Source organism: Lithobates pipiens, unplaced genomic scaffold (assembly GCF_037356315.1).
Source record: "Lithobates pipiens isolate NorthernLeopardFrog02 unplaced genomic scaffold, aLitPip1_a1.2 Scaffold_1, whole genome shotgun sequence".
In the NCBI taxonomy this organism is placed as follows: Eukaryota; Metazoa; Chordata; class Amphibia; order Anura; family Ranidae; genus Lithobates; species Lithobates pipiens.
Genome location: NW_027507685.1, coordinates 95349388 through 95376802, shown reverse-complemented (window position 1 = coordinate 95376802; position 27415 = coordinate 95349388). Strand labels below are relative to the sequence as shown.

General features: G+C 43.6%; 1 protein-coding gene across 1 annotated transcript in view; it reads left to right on the top strand.

The window, feature by feature from the left end:
• LOC143950714 (gamma-aminobutyric acid receptor subunit beta-4-like) overlaps window positions 1–27415 on the top strand; it is a 408464-nt gene that overhangs the window by 177193 nt on the left and 203856 nt on the right. Inside the window, exon 3 of the mRNA XM_077465189.1 lies at window positions 17221–17288. Within this exon, the coding sequence (XP_077321315.1) occupies window positions 17221–17288 (68 nt within the window). The remainder of the gene's footprint in view (window positions 1–17220; window positions 17289–27415) is intronic.

Below are 27415 nucleotides of genomic sequence, written 5' to 3'. Positions count from 1 at the left end.
AACTCACTCAACTAGGTGGCACAGGATTGGCTCAGCAAGGTTACAGTCCATAAATGGTGTTTCCCAAGGCTTGGCGGTTCTCTGGACTCCTGGTGCTATCCGGGGGGAATGCTGGGCGCATCGGTCCCATCTTTGGTGCTCCATGACAATCACGGCATCTTTCTGAGCAGGCCAAACCTCTGGAACCCAGACTTCCCCCTTATTTATAGCACAGGGCAGATAAGCTGGGTCCAAAAAGCCCAGGAACAGAGGTGCAGAACATTAACTACTTCCCTAGCCTGGGCCAGCCAACTGCCTGTATAACATGCTATAGGCAACCTGCCTACAAGCTGTCCTCACAAATGTTCCATTGCCACAGACACACTCCAAAATGTTAAGAAAAAGTCTTACCAGATGAGTGGAGGCTGTAAAGGGGAGGCAATTCCATATTAATGTCCATCGTTTTAAAGTAGCTGATTTGCATGTGTGATAGTGGGATATTGGTACTTTTGGATTTAACCCAGAATGAGTCGTTCAAAGGGGCTGATGAACAATGAATGGGCAGTGTAGACAAAATATTGTTCCGGTCTTGACCTGCTGTAGTCTCTGCTAGTCTCAAAAGAGGTCATACAGTAGGTGTGAGTGTTTAGGAGTGCGCAGTAGAAAACTTCATGACACGTCAGGAAGTTTAGTCCAAATTTTTACTGATGTACTGTAGTAGTATGACTGTATGAGTAGTAAGAAAAGCAAATGCATTTTGCCTTCTTTAGGGCTGAAGTTGTGGATATGATGGGACTAGCGATAAGATTGATTAAAGGTATCTGAAATTAGGTTTAATCTGAGCTGTCAGGTCAGTTATCTTGCAAACTCTTAGTTCAATCCCACAGCTAGTCAAATCGTATGCACGGCTTCAGCCCTAAAGAAAGGGGAGGCGGTTCCCTGGAAACACCTTGGCTTTTCTTGTTACTCTCTATTAGTGGTCTCCAAACTCCGGCTCGTGGGCCAGAAGTGGCCCTTTGATTGACTCTGTCTGGCCCACGGTGCATTGTTCCTCCCACTGACATCAATGATGGGGCATTATTCCTCCCACTGACACCAATGATGGGGCACGAGTCTTCATATTCCCATCATTGATGGGACAATATTCTTTCCACTAATATAATTTTCTACTCTCACTGGCCAGTCTCCAGCACCCCCCTAAAGTCTAAAGGGCAGTAAACTGGCCCTTTGTTTAGAAAGTTTGGAGACCCCTGCAATAAAAATTTGGACTAAAATTCCTGAATGTGTCATCACCTATTCTACCGGGCGCTCCTCAAGACTCAATCCAATGTTTTTTAAATGGGATGTTCATATAGGTCTGATGATCGTTGTCTACCAATGTTTGTCTATATAGTTTATGTTGCTGTTTTTATACTGTTGTGAGGAGAAAGAAAGTGTTAGGCCGCGTACACACGGGCGGATTGTCTGCCCAACTAAGTTCGTCAGACAATCCAACAGACAGTCCATCAAAACTTTTGAATGAACGGACTTGCCCACACACGGCACTTTTTGAGCGGACTAATACGGCGGACTAAGTCCGCCAGACAATCCGCTCTACTTTTGAAATGAACGGACTCGCCCACACACGCGGAGGAAAGTCCGCTCATTTCGAGCGCGTCTCCAGGTAGGCGGGGCCCGCGAAGGAGACGTCGCTGGCCCCGCCGCCTGGTATGGACTTAAAGGGGAACCCCAACGCCGAAAAAAATCGGCGTGGGGGTGCCCCCCAAGTCCACAACAGACCCTTGTCCGAGCACGCTACCCGGCCGGCCAGGAAAGGGGGGCGAGTGAGCGCCCCCCCCCTCCTGAGCCGTACCAGGCCGCATGCCCTCAACATGGGGGGTGCCTTGGGGGAAGGGGGGCCGCGCGGCCCCCCCACCCCAAAGCACCTTGTCCCCATGTTGATGAGGACAAGGGCCTCTTCCCGACAACCCTGGCCGTTGGTTGTCGGGGTCTGCGGGCGGGGGGCTTATCGGAATCCGGGAGCCCCCTTTAATAAGGGGCCCCCCGGATACTGGCCCCCCACCCTATGTGAATGAGTATGGGGTACAATGTACCCCTACCCATTCACCTGTAAAATAAAAGTACCAAAAAAAAACACAACACACGAGATAAAATATTTTATTGCACAGCTCCGGGGGTCTTCCGTCTTCGGGGGTCTTCGCGCCGGACTCCTCCGCTATCTTCTTGTAGCTCTTTTGCTAGCGGAGGAGTCCGGCTTTCTTCCTCCCCACCGCCGGCCTCTTCTCCCGACTTCGGGGGTCCTGTCCCCCTCTTCGGTTCTTCTGCCGGGCCACCGCGCCTTCTTATAGCTCTTTTACAGGCGGTGGCCCGGTCTTCTGTCGCCGCTGTCACCGTCGCCGCCGCCTTCCGTTCTTCTTCTTCTTCTTCTTCTTCTCCAGGAGATGTTGCCTCGACGATCTCTCCGGCCGGAATGCCAGAGCCGCGCTGCGCGGCCACTTATATAGTGACAATGGGGCGGTGTCACATGGTATATGTCACATGGGTTGGTGTCACATGGTGACCCCGCCCCCTTACGATGTCATAGTGCCCATGTGACATCAACCCATGTGACCAACCCATGTGACATATACCATGTGACACCGCCCCATTGTCACTAGAAGAAGAAGAAGAACGGAAGGAGGCGGCGACGGCGACAGAAGACCGGGCCACCGCCTGTAAAAGAGCTATAAGAAGGTGTGCAATAAAATATTTTATCTCGTGTGTTGTGTTTTTTTTTGGTACTTTTATTTTACAGGTGAATGGGTAGGGGTACATTGTACCCCATACTCATTCACATAGGGTGGGGGGCCGGTATCCGGGGGCCCCCTTATTAAAGGGGGCTCCCGGATTCCGATAAGCCCCCCGCCCGCAGACCCCGACAACCAACGGCCAGGGTTGTCGGGAAGAGGCCCTTGTCCTCATCAACATGGGGACAAGGTGCTTTGGGGTGGGGGGGCCGCGCGGCCCCCCCTTCCCCCAAGGCACCCCCCATGTTGAGGGCACGCGGCCTGGTACGGCTCAGGAGGGGGGGCGCTCGCTCGCCCCCCTTTCCTGGCCGGCCGGGTAGCGTGCTCGGACAAGGGTCTGTTGTGGACCTGGGGGGCACCCCCACGCCGATTTTTTTCGGCGTTGGGGTTCCCCTTTAAGTCCATACCAGGTGGCGGGGCCCGCGATGTCTCCGTCGCGTGCTCCGCCTACCTGGATACCCGCTCGAAATGAGCGGACTTTTCTCCGGGCGGGAAAAGTCCGCTCATTTCGAAAGTACAGCGGACTGGCACACACACAGGCGGACTGTCCGCCCAAACCAAGTTTGGACGGACAATCTTACGGAAATTCCGTAAGACTTTGTTCGTCAGACTGTCCGCTGAAAAAGTCCGCTGAAGCCCACACACGAGCGGACTGTCCGCTCAAATGTGTTTCGGCGGACTAAGTTGGGCAGACAGTCCGCCCGTGTGTACGCGGCCTTAGGCCGCGTACACACGGGCGGACCGTTCGCTCAACTTTGTCCGCTGAACAGTGTTTCAGCGGACAGTCCGCTCGTGTGTGGGCTTTCAGCGGACAGTTTCAGCGGACAGTTTGACGGACAAAGTCTTTCGGAAATTCCGAAAAACTGTCCGCTGAAACTTGGTTTGAGCGAACAGTCCGCCCGTGTGTAGGCCACTTTCGAAATGAGCAAACTGTTCCCGCTCGGAGGAAAGTCTGCTCATTTCGAGCGCGTGTGAAGGTAGGCGGGGCCTGCGACGGAGACGTCGCGGGCTCCGCCGCCTGGAATGGACTTAAAGGGGAACCCCAACGCCGAAAAAAATCGGCGTGGGGGTCCCCCCAAAGTCCACAACAGACCCTTGTCCGAGCACGCTACCCGGCCGGCCAGGAAAGGGGGGCGAGCGAGCGTGCCCCCCTCCTGAGCCGTACCAGGCCGCGTGCCCTCAACATGGGGGGTGCCTTGGGGAAGGGGGGGCCGCGCGGCCCCCCCACCCCAAAGCACCTTGTCCCCATGTTGATGAGGACAAGGGCCTCTTCCCGACAACCCTGGCCGTTGGTTGTCGGGGTCTGCGGGCGGGGGGCTTATCGGAATCCGGGAGCCCCCGCCTTCTGTTCTTCTTCTTCTTCTTGTTCTTCTTCTTCTTCTCCAGGAGATGTTGACACGACGCTCTCTCCGGCCGGAATGCCAGAGCCGCCCTGCGCTGCCACTTATATAGTGACAATGGGGCGGTGTCACATGGTATATGTCACATGGGTTGGTCACATGGGTTGATGTCACATGGTGACCCCGCCCCCTTACGATGTCATAGTCCCCATGTGACATCAACCCATGTGACCAACCCATGTGACATATACCATGTGACACCGCCCCATTGGCACTATATAAGTGGCAGCACAGCGCGGCTCTGGCATTCTGGCCGGAGAGAGTGACGTGTCAACATCTCCTGGAGAAGAAGAAGAAGAAGAAGAAGAAGAAGAAGAAGAACGGAAGGCGGCGACAGAAGACCGGGCCACCGCCTCTAAAAGAGCTAGAAGAAGGCGCGGTGGCCCGGCAGAAGAACCGAAGAGGGGGACAAGACCCCCGAAGTCGGAAGAAGAGGCCGGCGGCGGGGAGGAAGAAAGCCGGACTCCTCCGCTAGCAAAAGAGCTACAAGAAGATAGCGGAGGAGTCCGGAGAAGACCCCCGAAGACGGAAGACCCCCGGAGCTGTGCAATAAAATATTTTAACCCTTGTGTGTTGTGTTTTTTTTTGTACTTTTTTTCACAGGTGAATGGGTAGGGGTACATTGTACCCCATACGCATTCACATAGGGTGGGGGGCCGGTATCCGGGGGCCCCCTTATTAAAGGGGGCTCCCGGATTCCGATAAGCCCCCCGCCCGCAGACGCCGACAACCAACGGCCAGGGTTGTCGGGAAGAGGCCCTTGTCCTCATCAACATGGGGACAAGGTGCTTTGGGGTGGGGGGGCCGCGCGGCCCCCCCTTCCCCAAGGCACCCCCCATGTTGAGGGCACGCGGCCTGGTATGGCTCAGGGGGGGGGCACGCTCGCTCGCCCCCCCTTTCCTGGCCGGCCGGGTAGCGTGCTCGGACAAGGGTCTGTTGTGGACTTTGGGGGAACCCCCACGCCGATTTTTTTCGGCGTTGGGTGTCCCTTTAAGTCCATTCCAGGCGGCGGTGCCCGCAACGTCTCCTTCGCGGGCACCGCCTACCTGTACACGCGCTCGAAATGGGCGGACTTGCCTCCGCCTTACGTGGGCGAGTCCGTTCATTTCAAAAGTTGAGCGAACTGTTTGGCAAACAGTTCGCTGAAACAGTCCGCTCAAAAAGTGCCGTGTGTGGGCAAGTCCGCTCATGCAAATTTTGAGCGGACTGTTGCGGCAACTGTTTGACGAACAAAGTTTCAGCGAACAGTCCCCGCGTGTGTACGCGGCCTTAGTTTCAACCTGTGTCCTAGACCTTTGTATACATATAATTTCTACTTTATCTGACATGACTATAAAACCAGAGTGGCTGCTAAAAGAGGAAGGAGTGTTAAAAGGAATATTAAGGGAGATAGAGGCTTATTCATGACTGTCTGCAATGAGAATTAATATTTTTATCTACGACTTTTGCCCAAGAATTATCAATGTTGCCTTCCATTAGTGAGTGGAGTGGATAAAAAGCGAGAAAAACCAGCACAGATGATTATAACCGGCCTCGTCTTCTAGTCTTAATTACATGGCTTGTAGAGCTTGGTTGTTTCATCTTAGCAACCAGACAGTAAAGATTAGCTTCAAGGGTATTAATAGGTGCCCCGTCATTTCCAAAATTCATTAAAACAACAAAAGGTTGTCAAAATTATTTTCTACACTTGGACTATTGTTCACACTGTTTTTTCAAGACTTGTTAGCTACAACCTTCCTGTTGTTTTGTTTTTCTTTCAAGTGTGAAGCCTGTTTCATTGCAGTGCCTTAGAAATGTAAGAATGTGATTTAAAACGTTAAAGTTCAAAAACGGGCACACAAACTGTCATCTAAATATCTTCCTTAATAGTCACAATGGATAGAAGTCCAATTTATGTGCACCAAATGCCTTTGCAAGGCCAGATATTAGATTGTAAAAGAACGACATTATCACTGTGTCTGTACAAAAAGTCAACAGGCCACACCCTACAAAAAAAAAACACAGGAGGGTACGGAGACAAGACCAGTCCCCCTGCACAAGTTAAGAGAGCAGAGCTGTGGGTGAGTCCCAGCAGGCCCACCCATTACAGGCTGTCTGCGGAAAACTACAGGAGAGGGTGGAGACAAGACCACTCTCCCTGCATACGTTGTGAGAACAGAGCTGTGGGCGGGTCCCAGCAGGCCCCACCCACTACAGGCTGTCTGCAGAAAAATATAGGAGGGGGTGGAGACAAGACCAGTCCACTTGCACAAGTTGAGAGAGCAGAGCTGTGGGATGGTCCCAGCAGGCCCCACCCACTACAGGCTCTCTGCAGAAAACTACAGGAGGGGGCGGAGACAAGACCAGTTACCCTGCACAAGGAGAGAGCTCAGCAGTGAGCAGTCTTTATTACAGGAAGGAAAAGTCTCACACTGGATTACTGCACAGATCTGGAAGAAATACACAAAGCACAACGAGATTCAAGCAAGAATTTATATTCTTCTTGTACTTAGACAGTTCAGCTTTAACACCAGAATGCGTTAAAAGATAACTCAACCAAAAACACATTTGTAACATATTTCAGCTTGCAGTCTATAGACGTGGTGGCCGCATTCGTTTTCTTTTTTTCAAGCCAAGAACATTTGCAGCAAATACAGAAATCACTTGCTGATCTTGCCGGAAATACAGTGTCCTCATCACCTCTTGGGACCTAAATCGACAGATACCTTCCTTCCCAGCCACTACAAACTGCCCCCATGTAATGTGGATGAAGAAATACAGACATGTATGTAGTCCATATCAGGAAAGCACAACCTGGCTCCCTCCATAGACACAGTGGAGGAGTGATGTAGCCACCCAGAAACAGGAAGTGAGCAGGATTTTCAGGAGAAAATAAAAAAGAAAATGGATGCAGCCACCACAGAAAGGTCTAGTAATCTGTAGCCATATATCTGCAATATATTTGGGTTTGGATGCGGTTTTGTCACGTTTTTGGGGTTGTGTTCGATATGTGCAAAGAGAGATCACACACATTTTAATACTTCACAGTATAACATTTATTAAAATTAATGACAGATACAGATAAAGATAAATAAAATATGACAAGAATACTTAACTAAACATTCTGTTTCGCCATGGACTCCCTCCAACTATAATTGGCATGGCACAGGTAACCACAGACGCATGCCTAATGGCAGTTCTATTACGAGACTAACTTATTCCAGTTTGGGCTGATATATTTAGACGTGTCTATAAGGAATAGACAACCCAAAAGCCAACGTCCTTTGCAATATGACCACTCAAGGATTTGGTCAGTTTACAATCACAAATTGCTTTGGTATGAGTCATCTGAAGTAATCAGGAAAACCATGATATTAGAGGCTTTCTTAGATATTTGTAAGGCCAACATTAATAAGGAATATGAAATATGAAATTTATCTATCAGATACACCTTAATATGAGCTAAAGCCTGCACACCTGGGACAGAAAGCAACCAATAAATGCAAGTGCCCTAGTCACATGACCATTTATATTTCTCAGCCTGGGGTTTCTTACTGTCACCACTAGCTTTTTGGATGGCATGGGGAAGGGTTAGAATGATCCTCTATCAAATTTGTATTGCTTTCTGTGTCCTAAATGAACATACACAGGTACATCTCAAAAAATGTGAATATCATCAACAAGTTAAAGGAGTTGTAAAGGCAGAAGTTTTTTTTTTTATCTTAATGTATTCTATGCATTAAAGTGGATGTAAACCCAATGTCATCCTTTCTAAACTACTGCCATAGGGGTTATCTATAAGGATATACATGCATCCTGCATGTATCTTTACCTATCAAATGTCTCCCCTCTGTCTGCTATGAGACCCAAAAAACTGCAGATTCTGTGGGTGGGTCTGTTGTCTGGAGCTTGGTGGGTGGAGTCGTGATGTCAGTAGACATGCATATTCTCCTTTGTATTTCTTACACTGAACATCTGCTATAATCTATAACATCCAGTGAAAAGACAGGAAAGTAACCACATGACTTCAGCATGCCAAATCATGCTGAGGTGGGGAACATCCAATTCTGGAAGAGCAGCAGAAGAAAGGAGTGGGAGGGAATTAAAAAATAATGCATGTCTCTTAGGCTAGTGCACGAGATATGTAAATCACCTGTCACTCACTGCAAGGGGGAGGATTTGACAGTTTTTCTCTGTTTGTCAAGATTTATCTCACTGAACAATAAAAGGGGATTGCTCAGAGATGGAATAACTCTTTGTGGCAAGACTGGGCTCGGATGATAGGAAATCTTATACTCTACAGTATGACATAAAAAAAAAAAAATTCAGGTTTACATCCACTTTAAGGTAGTTACATAGTTGGTGAGGTTGAAAAAAACACAAGTCCAACCTGTGTGTGTGCTTTTATGTCAATATTATATTGTATATCACTGTATGTTGTGATAATTGAGGTGTCTATTTAATCGTTTTTTAAAATTATTAATGCTCTCTGCTGAAACCACTGCTTGTGGAAGAGAATTTCACATCCTTACCGCTCTTAAAGTAAAGAACCCTCTATGCAATGTAAGGTTAAACCACTTTTCTTCTAATTTTAGTGAATGGCCACGTGTTTTTAAGTTTCTTTGCATGGAAAAAGTTTATCCCTATTGTGGGGTCACCAGTACGGTATTTGTACATTGAAATAATATCCCCTCTCAAGCGTCTCTTCTCCGGAGATAATAAGTTCAGTGCTCGTTATCTTTCCTCATAACTAAGGTCATCCAGTCCCTTAATTAGCTTTGTTGCCCTTCTATGGACCCTCTCCAGTTCCAGCCCATCCCTCTTGAGGACAGGAGCCCAGAACTGGAGGGCATACTCCAGGTGCGGCCAGACCAGAGTCTTGTAGAGTGGGAGAATTATTGTTTTATCTCTGGAGTTGATCCCCCTTTTAATGCATGCCAATATTCTGTTGGCTTTGCTTGCAGCAGCTTGGCATTGCATGCCATTGCTGAGCCTGTCATCTACTAGGAGACCCAGGTCCTTTTCCATCCAAAATTCCCAGAGGTTCTCCCCCTAGTGAGTAGATTGCATTCATATTTTTCTTCTCTCTTTTCATGTGACAACACTGAAGAAATTACACTTTGCTACAATGTAAAGTAGTGAGTGTACAGCTTGTATAACAGTGTCAATTTGCTGTCCCCTCAAAATAACTCAACACACAGATATTAATGTCTAAATCTCTAGCAACAAAAGTGAGTACACCCCTTAATGGAAATGTCCAAATTGGGCCCAAAGTGTTAATATTTTGTGTGGCCACCATTATTTTCCAGGACTGCCTAAATCCCCTTGGACAAGAAGTTCACCAGAGCTTCACAGGTTGGCACTGGAGTCCTCTTCCACTCCTCCATGACAACATCATGAAGCTGGTGGATGTTAAAGACCTTGCGCTCCTCCACCTTCCATTTGAGGATGCCCCACAAATGCTCAATAGGGTTTAGGTCTGGAGACATGCTTGGCCAGTCCATCACCTTCACCCTCAGCTTCTTTAGGAAGGCAGTGGTCATCTTGGAGGTATATTTGGGGTCATTATCATGTTGGAATACTGCCCTGCGGCCCAGTCTCTGAAGGGAGGGGATCATGCTCTACTTCATAATTTTATAAAATTTGTCTTTGTACTCCTCACCTGGTTGCTGCCCCACACGCTTAACACTATCTGAACCAAATAAGTTTATCTTGGTCTCATCAGACCACAGGACATGGTTCCAGTAATCCATGTACTTAGTCTGTATGTCTTCAGCAAACTGTTTGCAGGCTTTCTTGTGCATCATCTTTAGAAGAGGCTTCCTTCTGGGACGACAGCCATGCAGACCAATTTTAAGCAGTGGCATATAGTCTGAGCACTGACAGGCTGACCCCCCACCCCTTCAACCTCTGCAGTAATGCTGGCATAACTCACACATCTATTTCCCAAAGAGAACCTCTGGATATGATGCTGAGCACGTGCACTCAACTTCTTTGATTGACCATGGCAAGGCCTGTTCTCAGTGAAACCTGTCTAGGCCATCGTTATTTAAAGTAACAATTCTTTTTTTCAGAACCTCAGAGAGTTCTTTGCCATGGGGTGCCATTTCGAACTTCCAGTGATCAATAGTGAGAGCAATAGCACCAAATTTAATACACCTGCTACCCATTCACACCTGAGACCTTGTAACACTGATAAGTCACATGATACTGGGGAGGGAAAATGGCTAATTTGGCCAAATTTGAACATTTTCACTTAGAGGTATACTCACTTTTGCCAGCGGTTTAGACATTAATGGCTATGTGTTGAGTTTTCTTGAGGGGGCAGCAAATTTACACTGTTATACAAGCTGTACACTCACTACTTTACATTGTAGCAAAATGTAAATTCTTCAGTGTTGTCACATGAAAAGATATAATAAAATAATTACAAAAATGTGAGGGGTGTACTTACCTTTTGAGATACTGTAGTTACATAGTTAGCCAGGTTGAAAAAAGACATAATTCCATCTAGTTCAACCAAAAAAAATAAAAATAAATACAATCCCATACGCACAATCCTTCACCCACAGTTGATCCAGAGGAAGGCAAAAAATACCCAGCAAAGCATGCTCTAATTTGCTACAGCAGGGGAAAAAATTCCTTCCTGATTCCCAGAGATTTTCCCTGGATCAACTTTACCTATAAAGGTCAAGATCATTTATGAATAAATTAAATAGGATCGGTCCCAGGACAGAACCCTGGGGGACCCCACTTTCCACACAGGGCCATTCTGAGTACTCCCCATTTATCACCACCCTCTAAACTCGCCCCTGTAGCCAGTTTTCAATCCAGGTACTCACCCTATTGTCCATGCTGACAGAACTTAGTTTGTACAGTAAACGTTTATAGGGAACTGTATCGAATGCCTTTGCAAAATTCAGTCGATTCAGTCTATGGGCATTGCTTTATCTAGATGGCAGCTCACCTCCTCAGAGAAGGTAAAAAGATTGGTTTGGCTATCTTTTGTACACAATAAAAAAGTTTGTAAACAAAAAAAAAAAAGATTGGTTTGGCAAGAACAATTCTCCATGAATCCATGCTGATTACTGCTAAAGATACAGTTTTCATTACTAAAATCTTGTATATAATCCTTTATTATCCCCTCCAAGAGCTTGCATACTATTGAAGTTAGGCTAACTGATCTGTAGTTCCCAGGGATATATCTTGGTCCTTTTTTAAATATGGGTAGACTGTTTAAATATCAGTAGACTGTTCGTAAAAATTAGGAACAATGGTCTGGCAATTACTTGACTAAGTTCCTTAAGGACCCTCGGGTGCAAGTCATCTGGTCCCAGTGACTTATTAATGTTAAGTTTTTCAAGTTTATTCCTAATTCTATCCTCTGTTAGCCATGAGGGTGCTTCCTGTGACATGTCATGAGGATAAGCCTTGCTGTTTTGCTCACTGAAGTCCCCCGTTTCCCTCGTGAAGACCGAGGAGAAGAATAAATTCAAAGCCTTCGCCATCTCTCCATCCTTTGTAACCAGATTCTCTTCATCATTCTTTATGGGGCCAATATGATCTTACCTCCCTCTTGGGATTTTTTTACTCTCCTCCGCTATGTGCCTTTCGTGTTCTATCTTAGCCGCCCTGATTACACCCTTACATTTCTTATTACATACTTTGTAATGTTGGAATGCTGATGATGACCCCTGTCTTGTATTTTTTGAAGGCCTTCTCCTTTGTTTTTATATGCATTTTTTTATGTTAAAGTTAAGCCACCCAGGACTTTTATTAGCTCTTTTGAATTTATTTCCCATTGGGATGCACTGGCTAATACCCTTATTTATTATGCTCTTAAAGCACACCCATTTTTCCTCCCTGTTCATTGTTCCTAGGATTTTATCCCATTTATTATCTACTAGCAAGAAAAGTTGTTTATGGAAGTTGGCTCTTTTGAGATTCAGTGTCTTTGTATTCCCTTTATGTTTCCTATTTGTGTGATTTATACTGAAACAAACCTGTGATCACTGTTTCCTAAATCGCCCCATATTTCCACATCTGTGATCGGGTCTGTATTGTTAGTAGAAAAAAGAAAAAAATAGCTGCGCTAATACCAATTAATCCTGTGATTAGTATCACTGGATTAATTAGTATTAGCGCAGATATTTTTTTTCTTTTTTCCACTGTATTCGGTGTGTATCACACTTAGTAGCTGCTGCTTTACATTTGTTTATTTTTCACTAGGTAGTTTTTCCTTTTTATTGGCTGTATTGTTGCTGTATAGTATTGTTAGTAATCAGTAGGCCTAGTAACACTTTGTTTCTTGTTGGTGCATTTACCATCTGACCCATGAAATTGTCCTGCAAGACATTTAGGAAATGGCGAGCCTTAGACAAATGCGTGGTTCCTTCTGCCCAGTCTATGTCTGGATAATTAAAATCCCCCATTATAATGACACTTCCCATCTTTCCCACTATTCCAAACTGTAATAAGAGATCTGCCTCCCCCTCCTCCCTGGGGGGGCCTATAGCATACTCTCAGTATTACTTTCCCCTTGGTTTTCTCCTTTTGTAGCTCTACCCATAAGGATTCCATCTCCCCCCCTGGCTCCATTTGTGATGTTGTCCCTCACATTCACTTGTACAGCATTTGTTTATATACAGGCATACCCCTCCCCCTTTTTTTACCCTCCCTATCTCTGCAATATAGGGAGTACCCTTGAATGGTTGCCAACCTATCATGAGAGCTGTTAAACAAGGTCTCTGAAATTTCCACAAAATATAAATCCTCCTCGTACAATAGCAGCTCTAGTTCTCACATCTTGTCCGCCAGACTCCTGGCATTAGTGAACAAGCCACGTAGTTTTGTCCGGGCGCATACTATCTCCTTATTGGGTGTTCTGGGGTTGCAAATAGGACTTGTTACTATACTTACCTGGGGTTTCAGTGCCTTGGCCAACCTACTACTAATGCCCCCAATACTACTTTCTAAAAAATGTGTTCCACGCTGGCTATCTCTACAGCTGGACCCACCCCATTGCCTAGTTTAAAATTCCCTTTAACTTGTCAGCCATCTTCTCTACCAGCCGATCTGCACCTTTCCAATTTAGGTGCAGTCCGTCCCTGCTATAGAGCTGGTAACCAACTGAGAAGTCGGCCTAGTTCTCCAGGAACCCAAACCCCTCCTTTCTACACCAGCTCCTCAGCCACTTGTTTACTTCCCTAATCTCTAATCATTAGAAATACACAAACCACATACCTATTATTTTCTTTGTGTATTCCATTAAATGTCCATATGGACTACTATATATATTTTTTAAACTATATATTATACAAATAACCATATCACATAAATATGTGATTCACAAAGGGTTAACTAAACAAGGTAACCCAAGTAGAACACAACATTTTACAGTTTAACAGGATTTACCAAGGTTACCTCAGGGAAGCTCAGTGAACCAGGAGCATGGATGAGAGAAGTGATTTTGTTGAAATTAAATTTGTAGCAAAATTAACAATTTTATCATTCATTACATTCTACCACATCCAAAAAAACCTTATGCTTCGTATGCCTTCTTCTGCCCTTGCTGCTGTTTAAATACAGCAGCTGTAAAAGGTTCTTCTGTAAAAGATGGGCCAGCTGACACAGTGTTTATAAACATTGTTCAGAAACAAGATTGAAAGATACACAGTAAAATTGTTACTTTTAAACCTAGACTTTGTTTCATTTATCTGCAGCTCAAAGGGATGAGCTTTGATCGTCATATGATCTTAGTTAAAGCAACCTGGAAAATTTTAAAGAAGGTATTTTAAATAAAATGTGTTCCTATTCAATTGCTTAAATATCCTAATTTCCCCATAATAACTCCTTCCTCCCTTTCTCCCTATAGGTATGCGTTTCATATCTTTTTTTTTTTTAACTTTTATCTTTCTAAGCATTCGTTTTTAAAATTTGTTTTTTAACCGGTTCCCGACCAGTGCACGCTGATGTACGTCGGCAGAATGGCACGGGCAGGCAAATGGGCGTACCAGTACGTCCCTTTAAATTTGCCGCCCTGCCATCGTGAGCTGGTCGGGAGTCCGGTCGTGGGTCCCGTGGACTCGATCGCCATGGGCATACCCGGGTATAAATGATAATAGTCCCAAAAATGTGTCAAAAATGTCCGATGTGTTCGCCATAATGTCGCAGTCACAATAAAAATTGCCACCATTACTAGTAAAAAAAAATGTATTAATAAAAATGCCATAAAACTATTTTGTAATCGCTATAACTTTTGCGTAAACCAATCAATAATCGCTTATTGTGATTTTTTTTTTTACCAAAAATATGTAGAATACGTATCGGCCTAAACTGAGGGGAAAATCTTTTCACGATGGCAGGGCGGCAAATTTAAAGGGACGTACTGGTACGCCCATTTGCCTGCCTGTGCCATTCTGCCGACGTACATCAGCGTGCACTGGTCGGGAACTGGTTAAAAAACAAATGCACTGATTCCTGTGTAAATGACCCTGGCAGTGAAGGGGTTAACCACTAGGTGACAGTGTAGGGGTTAAGTGTGTCCTAAGGGCGTGTGGCTAACTGTGTGGGGAGTGGCTGTGTTTTTTACATGTCAATGATCTCTGCTCCAATCACAGGGAGCAGGGATCAGTGACACTGTAGCTAGGCAGTACGGGGAGATGCTTGTTTACTGTTCTTCCTCCCCGTGAGACGATCGCAGGTATCCCTGCAGCGATCGAGTCTGTGGGACCTGCGATCGGACTCACGGAGATGGGACTGCGGCAAATTTAAAGGGATGTACCTGAGAGAGTGCAAGAAAGTTTGTAATGGATAGTAGCGCAAACACAACAAATTTTCCAAATTTTCCTGTCATGAGCTGAGCCAGGTTCACCAAATAAAGCGTAATGAAGGTGTTCTGGGAGGACCATATTGCTGACTTGCAAATAGCCTCAGGAGACACTCACCACTGCACTGTGCACAGGTCTTGTGAAAAGTAGGCTCTTTTAATTGTCTTAACAATCGAGGAGGCGACTGTGTGTGTTGATGCTGACTGACTCTGCCTTAAGCCATGCTGGACCAAGCACAGATTTCAGCTTTCCTGAATGAAAAGGTAGCTGTCAAGCAGGGCATCAGAGTTAGACCACCATCCAGGGGATGTGTTTCTCCTGCCTCACCAAAGAAAGATAGTAACTTGACTTCCTGGATAAAGTGGAAGGAGAAAGATGCCTTATGGATAAAAGCAGTCTGGGGGTTTTGGGACTATTCTGTCCCAGAAGAACATTAGGTGAGGCTCCTCGACCACAAAGCCTGCAGCTCTGACACACTTTGGTTGTACCAAAGTGTAGCCAATTATATAGGATAGAAATTACACCTTGATAGAGCTGAGGGCCGTAGGCAAGTCCCACTTAGGGTAGAATGGTTTCCTGGCAGGTCTTTAATTCCATGCAAGCCTTTAAAAATTGCATCACGCAAGGGTTAAGCGCTCCTTAAACCCCTGTATGTGTGGACAAGGCTAAACTTTGAACTTTAAAATGTATTTGAACCTAGGGCCCTGTCCAGCCCCAGATGTAAGAACTGTAGGACGTCGGATGGTTTTGGTGATAGAGGACTTTGTGAGATCTGCAAATTTTACCCATATTCTCTGGTAAGTCTTATTAATGGAGACCTCTTTGGCTTGACACAAGGTAGCCACTACCTGCACTGAGCACCCTTGACTTAGTAATCTCTGTCTCTCAACTTTCATGACATCAAATGTAGTCTCTTGGGGCTGAATAGCAAAACTGCCATGAGAGAGCAAATCCGTTGTCACTGGAAGAGGCAATGGTGACTCAATGCTCAACTGTATGCTCAACTGTAGGAGAGACAGACACCAGAGCCTCCTCAACCAAGATGGTATAATTGCAATTATGATACTGGAAGTTCCACTGGCAGCCTAAGAATTCTACCCTTTCACTGCTGTCTAGGCACAGCACAAGTCTTGTTCCTCTTATAAAAGGAGTGAATGCCAGAAGGGCTTTAAAAGCTGCTCTCGTAACTATGCCTCGTAAGCTGGACATCCCATGACCTTGAACAGCCTGCTCTTTGAAATGCGTTCCCCAACCTTTCTGGCTGGGGTCTGACATGATAATGTTCAATTTGAAAATAACAATTGGTCAGTTAAGAAGAATAAAGGATACTCAGGCAATGTCCTACTGCAAGAGACTTTGCTTCCAAAGCACCTTTGACGTTCTCTATCAGAATGCTGTGAGCCGAGTCGGCCTTTGATTTACAGTTAACCAGTCCTATCTGGTTGTGGGGGCAGAGTCACAACCCATTGTATGCTGCCATGATGCCTTAGGAAATAGAATTTATATCAGTGGCTTTGACAAATAAATCCATACTTAAGATTCCGCTATTTATTTTATCAGTGGCATTAAATACTAGGACTTGGCAAGGACAGGCAGCATCCTAAAATGATATGCACACTGAAGACATAAATCGATTATAAGCTTCAACATGTTAATGTAGTTTCAAAATACTTATTAATATTTTTAAATCTTCAGCTTTCATTTAAATAATTCATGGTGATGCTGCCACGAAGGTCTTTGTTCAGGCATTTCCTGTTATAAGGTGACAACGCTCTCTCTCTCTCTGTTTCGCCATTGTGCTGCTTTATTGTGTTAGTGTTATTTCAAAAGTAATTTTTGATATATTAAAATGTGCTTTTTGTTAATCAATATAATCCCTGGCGATTCTGCTATGAAGGTCCTTCTTCGCGCACATCCTGTTATATGGTGGCAACTCTCTGTCTCTGTATCCCAATTGAGCCCTTGTGTTGTCACCCCTGTAACACAGGCTTCCAATGGAGACTACATATGGTCATTTCAACACACATTACACAGATATAGCCCACTGTTGTCAGCATCAAAAAAGACACCCTCAGAAATGCCATGCATATAGGCAGGATGTGGTTGCAAAGAGACTGCGGGAGATCAGATGTTACATAGGATAAAAAGATTGAAAACATTTTCGAAATTTAAAGGTGATTGTTAATGCAACCCCACAGAATGATCTTTCGGTTTGATACCCTGCTAATCTTCTATCATCTTCCACAGGTCCTCCAGTCACTGTGGGGATGAGTATCCATATTTCCAGCATTGACCAGATTTCAGAGGTCAACATGGTAAGTAGTGGCTCCATAATGCTTTATTATATTGCATTGTAATAATAGAATAGTATAGCCAAGTTCTATTTAGCAAAAAATTAACCACTTGCCAACAAAAGACGTCCTCGTTTGGAAGTGGAATACTGGGGTTATGGCTGCAGCAATATGCCATAACCCCAGTATTGTTCTTTTCAGCCGGAGATTCTCTAACCGATAATAGTGATTCGGGCTGCTTATCCACCTTTGGATCACTTTTAGAAGCAGCTGGAGGAGTCAAACCCTCCTCCCGATACTTTCCCCGTGGTTCTCAGGCTCACTGGGATGATAACATCATCTTTCATATTTTACAAAAAAAATGTGTTATATATTGTGCTTTGTTTTTATGTTTAATTCATTAAAGTGTATTTTTTTAATTTTTTTATTTAGTTTGAAAAAGACGCTGCACAAATATTGTATGACATAAAGAAATTGCATTGATCGCCATTTTATTCTCTAGGGTCTGTGCTAAAAAAAAATGTATAATAATTGTGGGTTCTAAATAATTTTCTAGTAAAAAAGTAAAGTAAAAAGATACAGAATTGTATGCATTCTCTTTGTACCACCCTTTGTACCAAATAAAAATAGTCTGTAAACAAAAAAAAAAAATACAGAATTTTACATATATGAGAGAAGTGTCAGATTTGGCCGGGCTGGAAAGTGTTTACATTGGTATTTCAAGAAGCATAAGGCTGAAGTCCAATCATGGAAGCCTCCCAAGTCGTTCCCCCCCCCCCCCCCCCTAACAATACCCCCTTCTACTTAATTGTCCCATTCAATAATTTAAAAAAAAAAAAGGAAAAAAAAAAAAGGTACAGCAAGACAAATGTGCAAAATACCAAAATTTGTGGTCATTTAATGCATTTCCTGCATCATAAAGTGTTATTTCACATTTATGGAAAAAATACAGGAGAAATAATGGAGAAAAAAAAGTATGCATGATGTGACAAAAATGGTATCTGAGAGTAGTGTCTTACCCACAGCTACTTTATATCATATTAACAGGGCTGGACTGGGACAGAAATTTGGCCCTGGACTTCATCCAGACCGGCCCACCTACATTTTGAGTGTCCCATCAGCACTCCCTTACATCAGAGTGTCCCATCAGCACCCCTACATCAGAGTGTCCCATCAGCACCCCTTACATCAGAGTGTCCCATCAGCACCCTCTTATGTCAGAGTGTCCCATCAGCAGCCCCCTTACAACAGTGTCCCATCAGCACCCCTTACATCAGAGTGGCCCATCACCAGCCCCCTTACATCAGAGTGGCCCACTGAGCCATCGGCCCACCGGGAAACTCCCGGTAGTCCCAATGGCCAGTACATGCCTGCATATTAAGGATAGCAATGGGAAAGCATTGAACATACTACAGTAGCCATTTCTTCAACGACAATAATGGTAGAGATCATCAATCCATGGTCACCATGAGCGACCATTCTCAGTAACAAGAAGGATACAGTAATAATATGAAGAGAAGAGGAAAAAGAAAAGATATAAACGAGGAAGAGAAAAAAAAAGGGGAAGGGAGTAAGAGGGACCCAGATATGGAGGTCCTGGGTGTGACGAAGTGGTCAACCCATACAAGATATGAAAGGTTCCAAAATTTGAAGAATACTGAAAATGTGACCAAACAGTCCACATGAGATTATAGGATTCAGTTTTATCCTCATCCCAAGCAATCACGTGCTCCTCATAATCGATCCCGTCCATTTCACCACCCCTTTTAGCTAGTGATGAAGTTGTTGTCGCCTTAACTAACACTTGAAGTGGTGCAGATTGGTGAGGTCTGTGGAAAACTTCTATTGGGTTCATTGGTATGTTACTCACAAGATTCTGAAGACTCCAGCAGTGGATTGACAGATCCCAGGTCTTCATTCCAGGGGGAGGCACCATGAAAGGTCATGGGATGGCAGATTAAGGTGAGATAAACAAGCCTTAGGATGGGTTTAAAAAAAGTTGGGTTTTAAGTATATGAAATAGATGCATTATATCCAGTATATATTATATGGTATATACAGTATTATTATATTATTATTATTATTATTATTATATGGTCACATACAGAAGGTTCTTCGCAAATGTTTGATCAAGATCAGAACCTGCTGCCAACTCTCATTTATTGATTGTAAAGTTACAATGTTTAAGTTTGATCATTGGGACAGAGGAGACTGAGGAATTGCTTCCTCCTGCTTGCAGCAGAACAATAATCTTGACATCATCTTTGCCAAGGCAAAGTCACTTGATGGCTTTTTAATTACAAAATTAGGTAATTTTGGAACATTATACAGTTGATATACAGTGCCTTGAAAACATTCATACCATTTGTAATTTTTCACATTTTGTCATGTTACAACCAAAAACATAATGTGTTTTATAGGGATTTTATGTGATAGACCAACACAAAATTGTGAAGTGAAAGGAAAACGATAAATGGTTTTCAATTTTTTTTACAAATAAATATGTGAAAAGTGTGGAGTGCATTTGTATTCAGCCCCCTTTACTCTGATACCCCTAACTAAAATCTAGTGGAACCAATTGCCTTCAGAAGTCACCTTATTAGCAAATAGAGTCCACCTGTGAGTAATATAATCTTAGTATAAATACAGCTGTTCTGTGAAGCCCTCAGAGGTTTGTTAGAGAACCTTAGTGAACAATCAGCATCATGAAGGCCAAGAAACACAAACAAGTCAGGTGTGAAGCTGTAGAGAAGTTTAACGCAGGGTTAGGTTATAAAAAAATATCCCAAGCTTTGAACATCTCATGGAGCTCTGTTCAGTCCATCAGCCGAAAATGGAAAGAGTATGGCACAGCTGCAAACCTACCAAGACATGGCTGTCCACCTAAACTGACAGACCGGGCAAGCATTAATCAGAGAAGCAGCCAAGAGGCCCATGGTGACTCTGGATGAGCTGCAGAGATCCACAGCTCAGGTGGGAGAATCTGTCCACAGGACAACTATTAGTCTATCTCTCCACAAATCTGACCTTTATGGAAGAACGGCAAGAAGCAAGCCATTGTTGAAAGATAGCCATAAGTCCCATTTATAGTTTGCGAGAAGCCATGTGGAAGACACAGCAAATAAGTGGAAGAAGGTGCTCTGGTCAGATGAGACCAAAATTTTATGTATTGGCCTAAGAGTTAAATGCTATGTGTGGTGGAGAACTAACACTGCACATCACCCCGAACACACCATTCCCACAGTGAAACATGGTGGTTGGCAGCATCATATTTTGGGGATGCTTTTCTTCAGCACGGACAGGGAAGCTAGTCAGAGTTGATGGGAAGATGGATGGAACAAATACAGGACAATCTTAGAAGAAAACCTGTTAGAGTCTGCAAAAGACTTGAGACTAGGGCAGAGGTTCACCTTCCAGCAGGACAACAAACCCCAAACATACAACCAGAGCTATAATAGAATGGCTTAGATCAAAGCATCAAGAAGAGGAGAAAATTGATTGCACCCTTGAATCCAAAGGGTGCTGTTGAAATGTATTTATTGTCATAAGCCATACAAAATTGCAAGGATGATAAGTTGATGCTTTTCACGCGAAAGAACCATGCTTGTCCACATCTTATTGTGAGGTTTTCTGGGTATAGCCAACTTTTTGGTATTGCTCCTTTTTCTGCATTTATTAAATGTAGTTAATACTGTATTTATTCTTGCCCCTGCACCCCTAATGGAGTGGCCACCACTGGTTTTATACCATCTTGTCAGACATTTATAAATCCTTTCTATACTTTTGACAATACAGTATGTAAACCACAATACCGGATAACATGCCGGTTCTGAAACAGTTTTTGTCCCAACTTTTGCTACATGCCGCTGAGAAGTTCACCTTTGCCCGCACTTCAGTCATCAATGTCGCACAATTAAATACAATACAGCTATGGTACACACACTCAATTTTTTTGTTAGTTTTTTTATTTTCTAGAAAATAAACCTTCGCACAAATGTATTGAGGTAAATAAAATAAATGTAAAGTATTTCAGATCACTGAGTGGATTCTAGTATGCGTGTATACTGAGCAAAACATCCCGTTAAGGGAAACTGACGCAATGGAAAGCAAAGGTCAACTTCTTGTATTTGTATCTATTTGGTTTGTTCAATATTGAAAGACTTGTATTATATCTGTTTGATATGTGCAAATAAAAAGCCTTTTGCAAAAACACAGTGCTTCTGCTGTACTGAAATTCCAGCGAGCCTTATCAGCTGTGCTCAGTTTACCTCTGCCAGCTACAAACCCTCTGATTGGACGAGGTGGAACGTCAGGGTGGTGACATCACACTCTTCACCTTGTCCAATCAGAGAACACTTTGTGGTTTGATTTACTAAAGGCAAATAGACTGTGCACTGTCGGGGACTTGAACCGGACGGCTGGCTAGCCCCCACTCGGAATTCTGGGAACGCACAATGACACAACAAGTAGATGATGGTCAAAGCAATGTTCAGTTTATTAAGAGGAATATCAGTTGGCTTTATACAAAATGAAAGGTAGGATGGATTTCAATACATTAGAGTTTGGCTACTTAGAATAAGGATGGCTATTTTAAGAAAAGGAGTTTAGCTCCATATGACGTGTAGTCTCATAATATTTTCGGCAAGAATGTACAGGTCAGAATATTCTCATAATAAACCAGCCATACCAATCTCCTAGCCTAAACATTTCTAGCCAGTGCACTCTGCAAGGGCATTTGCTCCAAAGCTTAGTAGAGCTTAGGGAAAGCTCTGCTGACTTTTGTTATCCAATCATGTGCAAGCAAAAATTCTTTTTTTTTTTGTTTTTTTTCCTTGCCTGTAATTGGGTATTCTTTGCACTGTGAATCTTACCCTTATTTATTAAAGCTCTAGAGCAGGGGTCTCCAAACTTTCAAAACTAAGGGCCAGTTTACTGTCTGTCAAACTTTGTGGGGGTCGGACTGTCAGTGGCCAGTGTAAGTAGAAAATGCATTGGCATCAATGGGAGTAAACAATGCTTCATCATTGGCATTAGTGGGAAAAATAATGCCTCATTGTTGTTATTAGGGAAAAGAATAGTGTCCCATCATTTGTATCAGTGGGAGGAATAGTGCCCTATCATTGGTGTCAATGGGAGGAATAGTGCCCCCTCATTGGTGTCAGTGGGAGAAATAGTGCCCTATCATTGGTGACAGTGGGAACAATAGTGCCCCATCATTGGTATCAGTAGGAACAATAGCGCCCCATCATTGGTACCAGTGGGAGGAATAATGCCCCATCATTGGTGTCAGTGGGAGGAATAGCGCTCCATCATTTGAATCATTGGGAAGAATATGGCCCCGTCATTGATATCAGTGGGAGGAATACTGTCCCATCATTGGTGTCATTGGGAGGAATAGTGCCCCATCATTAGTATCAGTGGGAGCAATAGTGCCCCATCATTGGTGTCAGTGGGAGGAATAGTGTCCCATCATTGATATCAGTGGGAGGAATATTGTCCCATCATTGGTATCAGTGGAAGGAATAGTGTGCCATCATTGGTATCAGTGGGAGGAATAGTGTCCCATCATTGATATCAGTGGGAGGAATAGTGTCCCATAATTGGTATCAGTGGGAGGAATAGTGCTCCATCATTGGTATCAGTGGGAGGAATAGTGCCCCATCATTGGTATCAGTGGGAGGAATAGTGCGCCATCATTGGTATCAGTGAAGGGAATAGTGCCCCATCATTGGTATCAGTGGGAGGAATAGTGCTCCATCATTGGTATCAGTGGGAGGAATCGTGCCCCATCATTGGTATCAGTGGGAGGAATAGTGCTCCATCATTGGTATCAGTGGGAGAAATAGTGCCCCATCATTGGTGTCAGTGGGAGGTATAGTGCTCCATCATTGGTGTAAGTGGGAGGAATAGTGCCCCATCATTGGTATCAGTGGGATGAATAGTGCTGTTATGTACAGCCTTGAAATAAGGGACATCTACGAAGTTGCATTCGTCTCAATGTATATTTACTCAGAAAATCAATCTCCGTACAGAGGATCACGTCACTTCCTTTCCAAAGGGAAAGTGATGAAAGTGATGAAATTACTCAAATTGTAACAGCGTTTTTATAAGAAAATGATAACATTACAGTCTATGTGTGGGAAAGAGTGAAAATAGAAAATACACAATACATTCCAGGATAATCTATTTCATATTTCACATGGTCATTTTCGCCATAACACAATAACAACTTTAAAGGTCATTCTGACTTTTTGGTAAGTTATGTTATCAACAGGGTCTTTCCATAAAAACATTTGAACATCATTTCTGGGAATAATATGCTTTATCATTTTACTGGCAGTAATCTCATGTGAAGCAAATAATAAGTAATAACAATAACAAGTGAATAACAAGATATGTGTTGCAATATTGAGAATACCCAAGAAGAATTAAAAAACATTATATAAAGAAATACATTCTTATATTGAAGGGGAACTCTGGGTTATATACAGATATGTGTTACATATGTCTTCATATCTTGACATCCCTCCTATGTTTATAATTCCTTGGGTATTCCTCTTTAAACTTCCTCTATGGCTCTGGGTTGACCTCCAGGTATACGAGCCACCATCTCATGAGCAGTTCTAACTCTTGACCTTTGGGGCTCAAAAGAACCAGTGTTAGTACAAGCTTTCCAAATAGCGCAACAAGAAGTGGTAGTTATTTTAAAACAACATTTGAATAACATAGGTGCACATTTGATTATAAGGATTATAAGTACTATGATACCAACAATATATAGGATACCATGTAATATACCAGCAAACCAACCTCCAATGCCTGAAAGCCAGTTGGCAGGATTAAGCCAGGAAGTCCAGCTTTCCCAGCTTCCTTCAACCCAAGCAGTTTCAGTATGCTCTTTCCGAAAATTGAGCTTAAGCTGTTGTACCTGCTCTACATGTGAAATGATAGCATCTTCTGCTTTAGCATCATTTCCAATGTAGTTACAACAGCCTGTTCCCACTATGGTGCATATTCCTCCCGGGCTCGCTGTAAGATAATCCAGCACCAGCCGGTGCTGCAACATCTCCTTTTTAACCATTTTTAGTTCAGTGGCAAGCATCACAAAGTTCATATCATACAATGCTGTAATATTATCGATCAAGTCAGCTAAATCAATGATAAAACTGAATGCCTTTTTGATACAACATCTATTTACCCATGGTATGGAGAATATTGGCTTTATCTCCCTGTCATGGGACTCTATATTAGTGCCAAGGTCACTATTATAAATGTTATTAGTATTTTCCTCAACATTAACTAGGGGTACCTCAAAGTTAGTCTCACCCTCCTTGTTCATGTCAGGATCTTTAACCTCATCATGATTCTCTTCCTCCCCCCCAGGTTCTGACTGAGAATCGAAATCTCTTTTTACAAGATGTATGGGGATTTTACGGATTTGGGACTCCTTAAACTCATCGTTACTCATATACCAAGTGGCAGGTGTTACTCTCCCAAAATAACAAACCCCCATAGAATTTAAAGGGATCCAATTATATGCTTTCTTCCCACATATAAAGTAATAACCTGGGGGAGCTGCACAAGCCTTCTTGAAATTATACCCCTGCAAACACATTAATAATTTCATATTGTTTTGCCTAGAATGTTGTCGATGCGTGTAGTCATGTAGTTCCTGATATCGATCCGTGCTCCATGCTGTATCCTAATCATCAAACCAATATCTGATCTCAGCATTGTCCATACAGTTAGAGTTCCCAATAGGTCTGGTAGTACTTTGAAAACCTTGAGTAAGCAGCTCAGATGAATATTCTCGAGTGAAGTTTATGCAGACAGAGGGAATTGTCATTGGAGCATTAGTAAACAACAGGAGTGAAACAACTCTGTCAACCATAGTTCTGCTTACATCTTCAAAGTGAGTACTGTTCTCTATTTCAGCCAATGTGCTGGGGACACCTAATAAGGGTATAGTCTTATGTGATATAGGTGCGTGTGTGCATATCCAGCAATTAGAAATGTTCAGTTTCTTTGCTGCCTGTAGGTGCATGGACACAAAGGAGTTATTGGACACAAAGGAGTTATTGGGTTCACCCAATTTAACATGATACTCATGGGTGTCTCTTCTTGCTCTTTGATTGGGATTACGGCTTTCTTCAGGTTGCAATTTCTCACTTGTCACAGTGGCATTGAAAAGGTAGGTGTCATGTATCTTACCCTTTTCTTTATGGTATGCACATTCGAATGCCATTACTGTGATCCACACCACCGCTTCACCACAGAGGATAACGCTCCATAACACCACATTCGGTCTAGGCCCGAGGAGATTCATTCTGGAGTCTTCTGGCTCTGGCACGAGTAATTGGCGGTGATGACCTAGAATGCAAGGGTAAAGAAGAATACCTGCTACCAGCAGACTGATCTGTATGTTCCTTCGGAGCTACAGTCTTTTTACAATGGGAACCATGAACCCAGTACTTGTAGTCTTTCAGCTTCACTGCAGTTGGAGATACAAGAATGATCTGAAACGGACCTTTCCACCTAGGAGACAAAGTGGTCCGGGGTATTCGATTCTTGATGTACATGTGTTCCTTCACTTGTATTCACTGGTTGTCCTGCTTTGGCTCTGGAAAAGGTATCAGAAAACACATTTGCCAATTTGCGTAAATAGCCTATCATGGCATCTTGACCTTTTAGCAAAGTCACTGTCTCTGGTGGCACAAGGGTTGCAGGAAGTCTCTTAGGCGGTCGCCCAAATAGTATATCAAAGGGTGATAGTCCATGCTTCTCCTTAGGGGTGGTCCTAATGGTAGCTAAGGCTATTGGCAGTGCTTCTACACATGTGCTTTTCCCATTAACAGTTATCTTGGCCAGATACCCCTTTAAAGTTTGATTGCTGCACTCCACCATCCCGCTAGCTTGTGGCCTATATGGGGTGTGCAGCTGCTGTCTTATCCCCAGAATATTCACCACTTCTGCCATTAACTTGTTATCAAAGTGTGTACTTCTATCTGAGGAGAAAAAAGCCCCTATACCAAATATTGGGATTAACTCTCTAATGAGACATTTTACTACTGTTCGGGCATTACTCCTGGCACATGCAAACTAAAAGATACTTTAGCCGACCACAAGTAGGCATATCTGAGAAGTCAATCTACACAATTTGAAACGGCTCCTCAGTATGTGGAATATGCACCCAACACATCCCCCCTGTTGAGACATGGCAAAGCCTATGGCTCAAAGCAAACAAATAAATAAACAGAGTTGGAGGAGCAACCATTTTTCCCTTCATAGTCCACAGGCCATCCTCATCACAAACAGCCCCTTTGGAGCACCAGGATGGTCTGTGAGGTAAGTTTTCCTGTAAGGCAGACAAAAATGTGTAAATCAACAGGTAAATCAGTCAGAAACAACATAGGCATGGTACTGGATGGCTATTTGTAGATTGCTCCTTTAGCATATTCATTGGCTTGTTACACAAAATAGGTAGTAAGGTTTACTATAGTCAGGTAGCCCAAGATTTGGGGTTGTTAGTAAAATTTCTTTAATTTCTTTCTTCACAGCTGGGGTTAATTTGTCCTCGATAAACTTATAACTACCCTTTGTATGTTGCTTTGATAATACTTGTAAAAGACCTAATACTTGTGGAGGATTGAGTCTCCTTCATCCAGTAAAATTTTCATTTTTTATTTATTTATTTATTATCTATTCTTAATCACCGGGCAGCTTCCTCCGGTGACTTCTCTACTCAGGATACTGAAAAATTCCTGGTACTGACAGGGCTAAATCCCCATGACTTTTCACCGTGGCCACTTTCATATATTCTGGTGAGAATTTCCAGTAATCCAGACTGATGGATTCATAAGCCCCTTGTGGGCTTCTTGTAATCCCTCCTATTTAGGGTTAATAAAGTTCTGGCATAAGGAGCAAATTTAACATCTCCCTTTGCTTCAAGTATGTTTTACTCCCATCCCTTCAGGCATTAAAACTATAGTTACTCTTATATTTTCTCTGTCTAGCAGACTGCTAGGGGAGTATGGCGATACACCACCTCTTACCTATAGAGGTTCAGTGACGTTGGCAGTAATTACATCATTACTTATCTTAACCAAGAAAATACCTGCTGATTTAAAGTAGGAAAATTGGCATCACATATA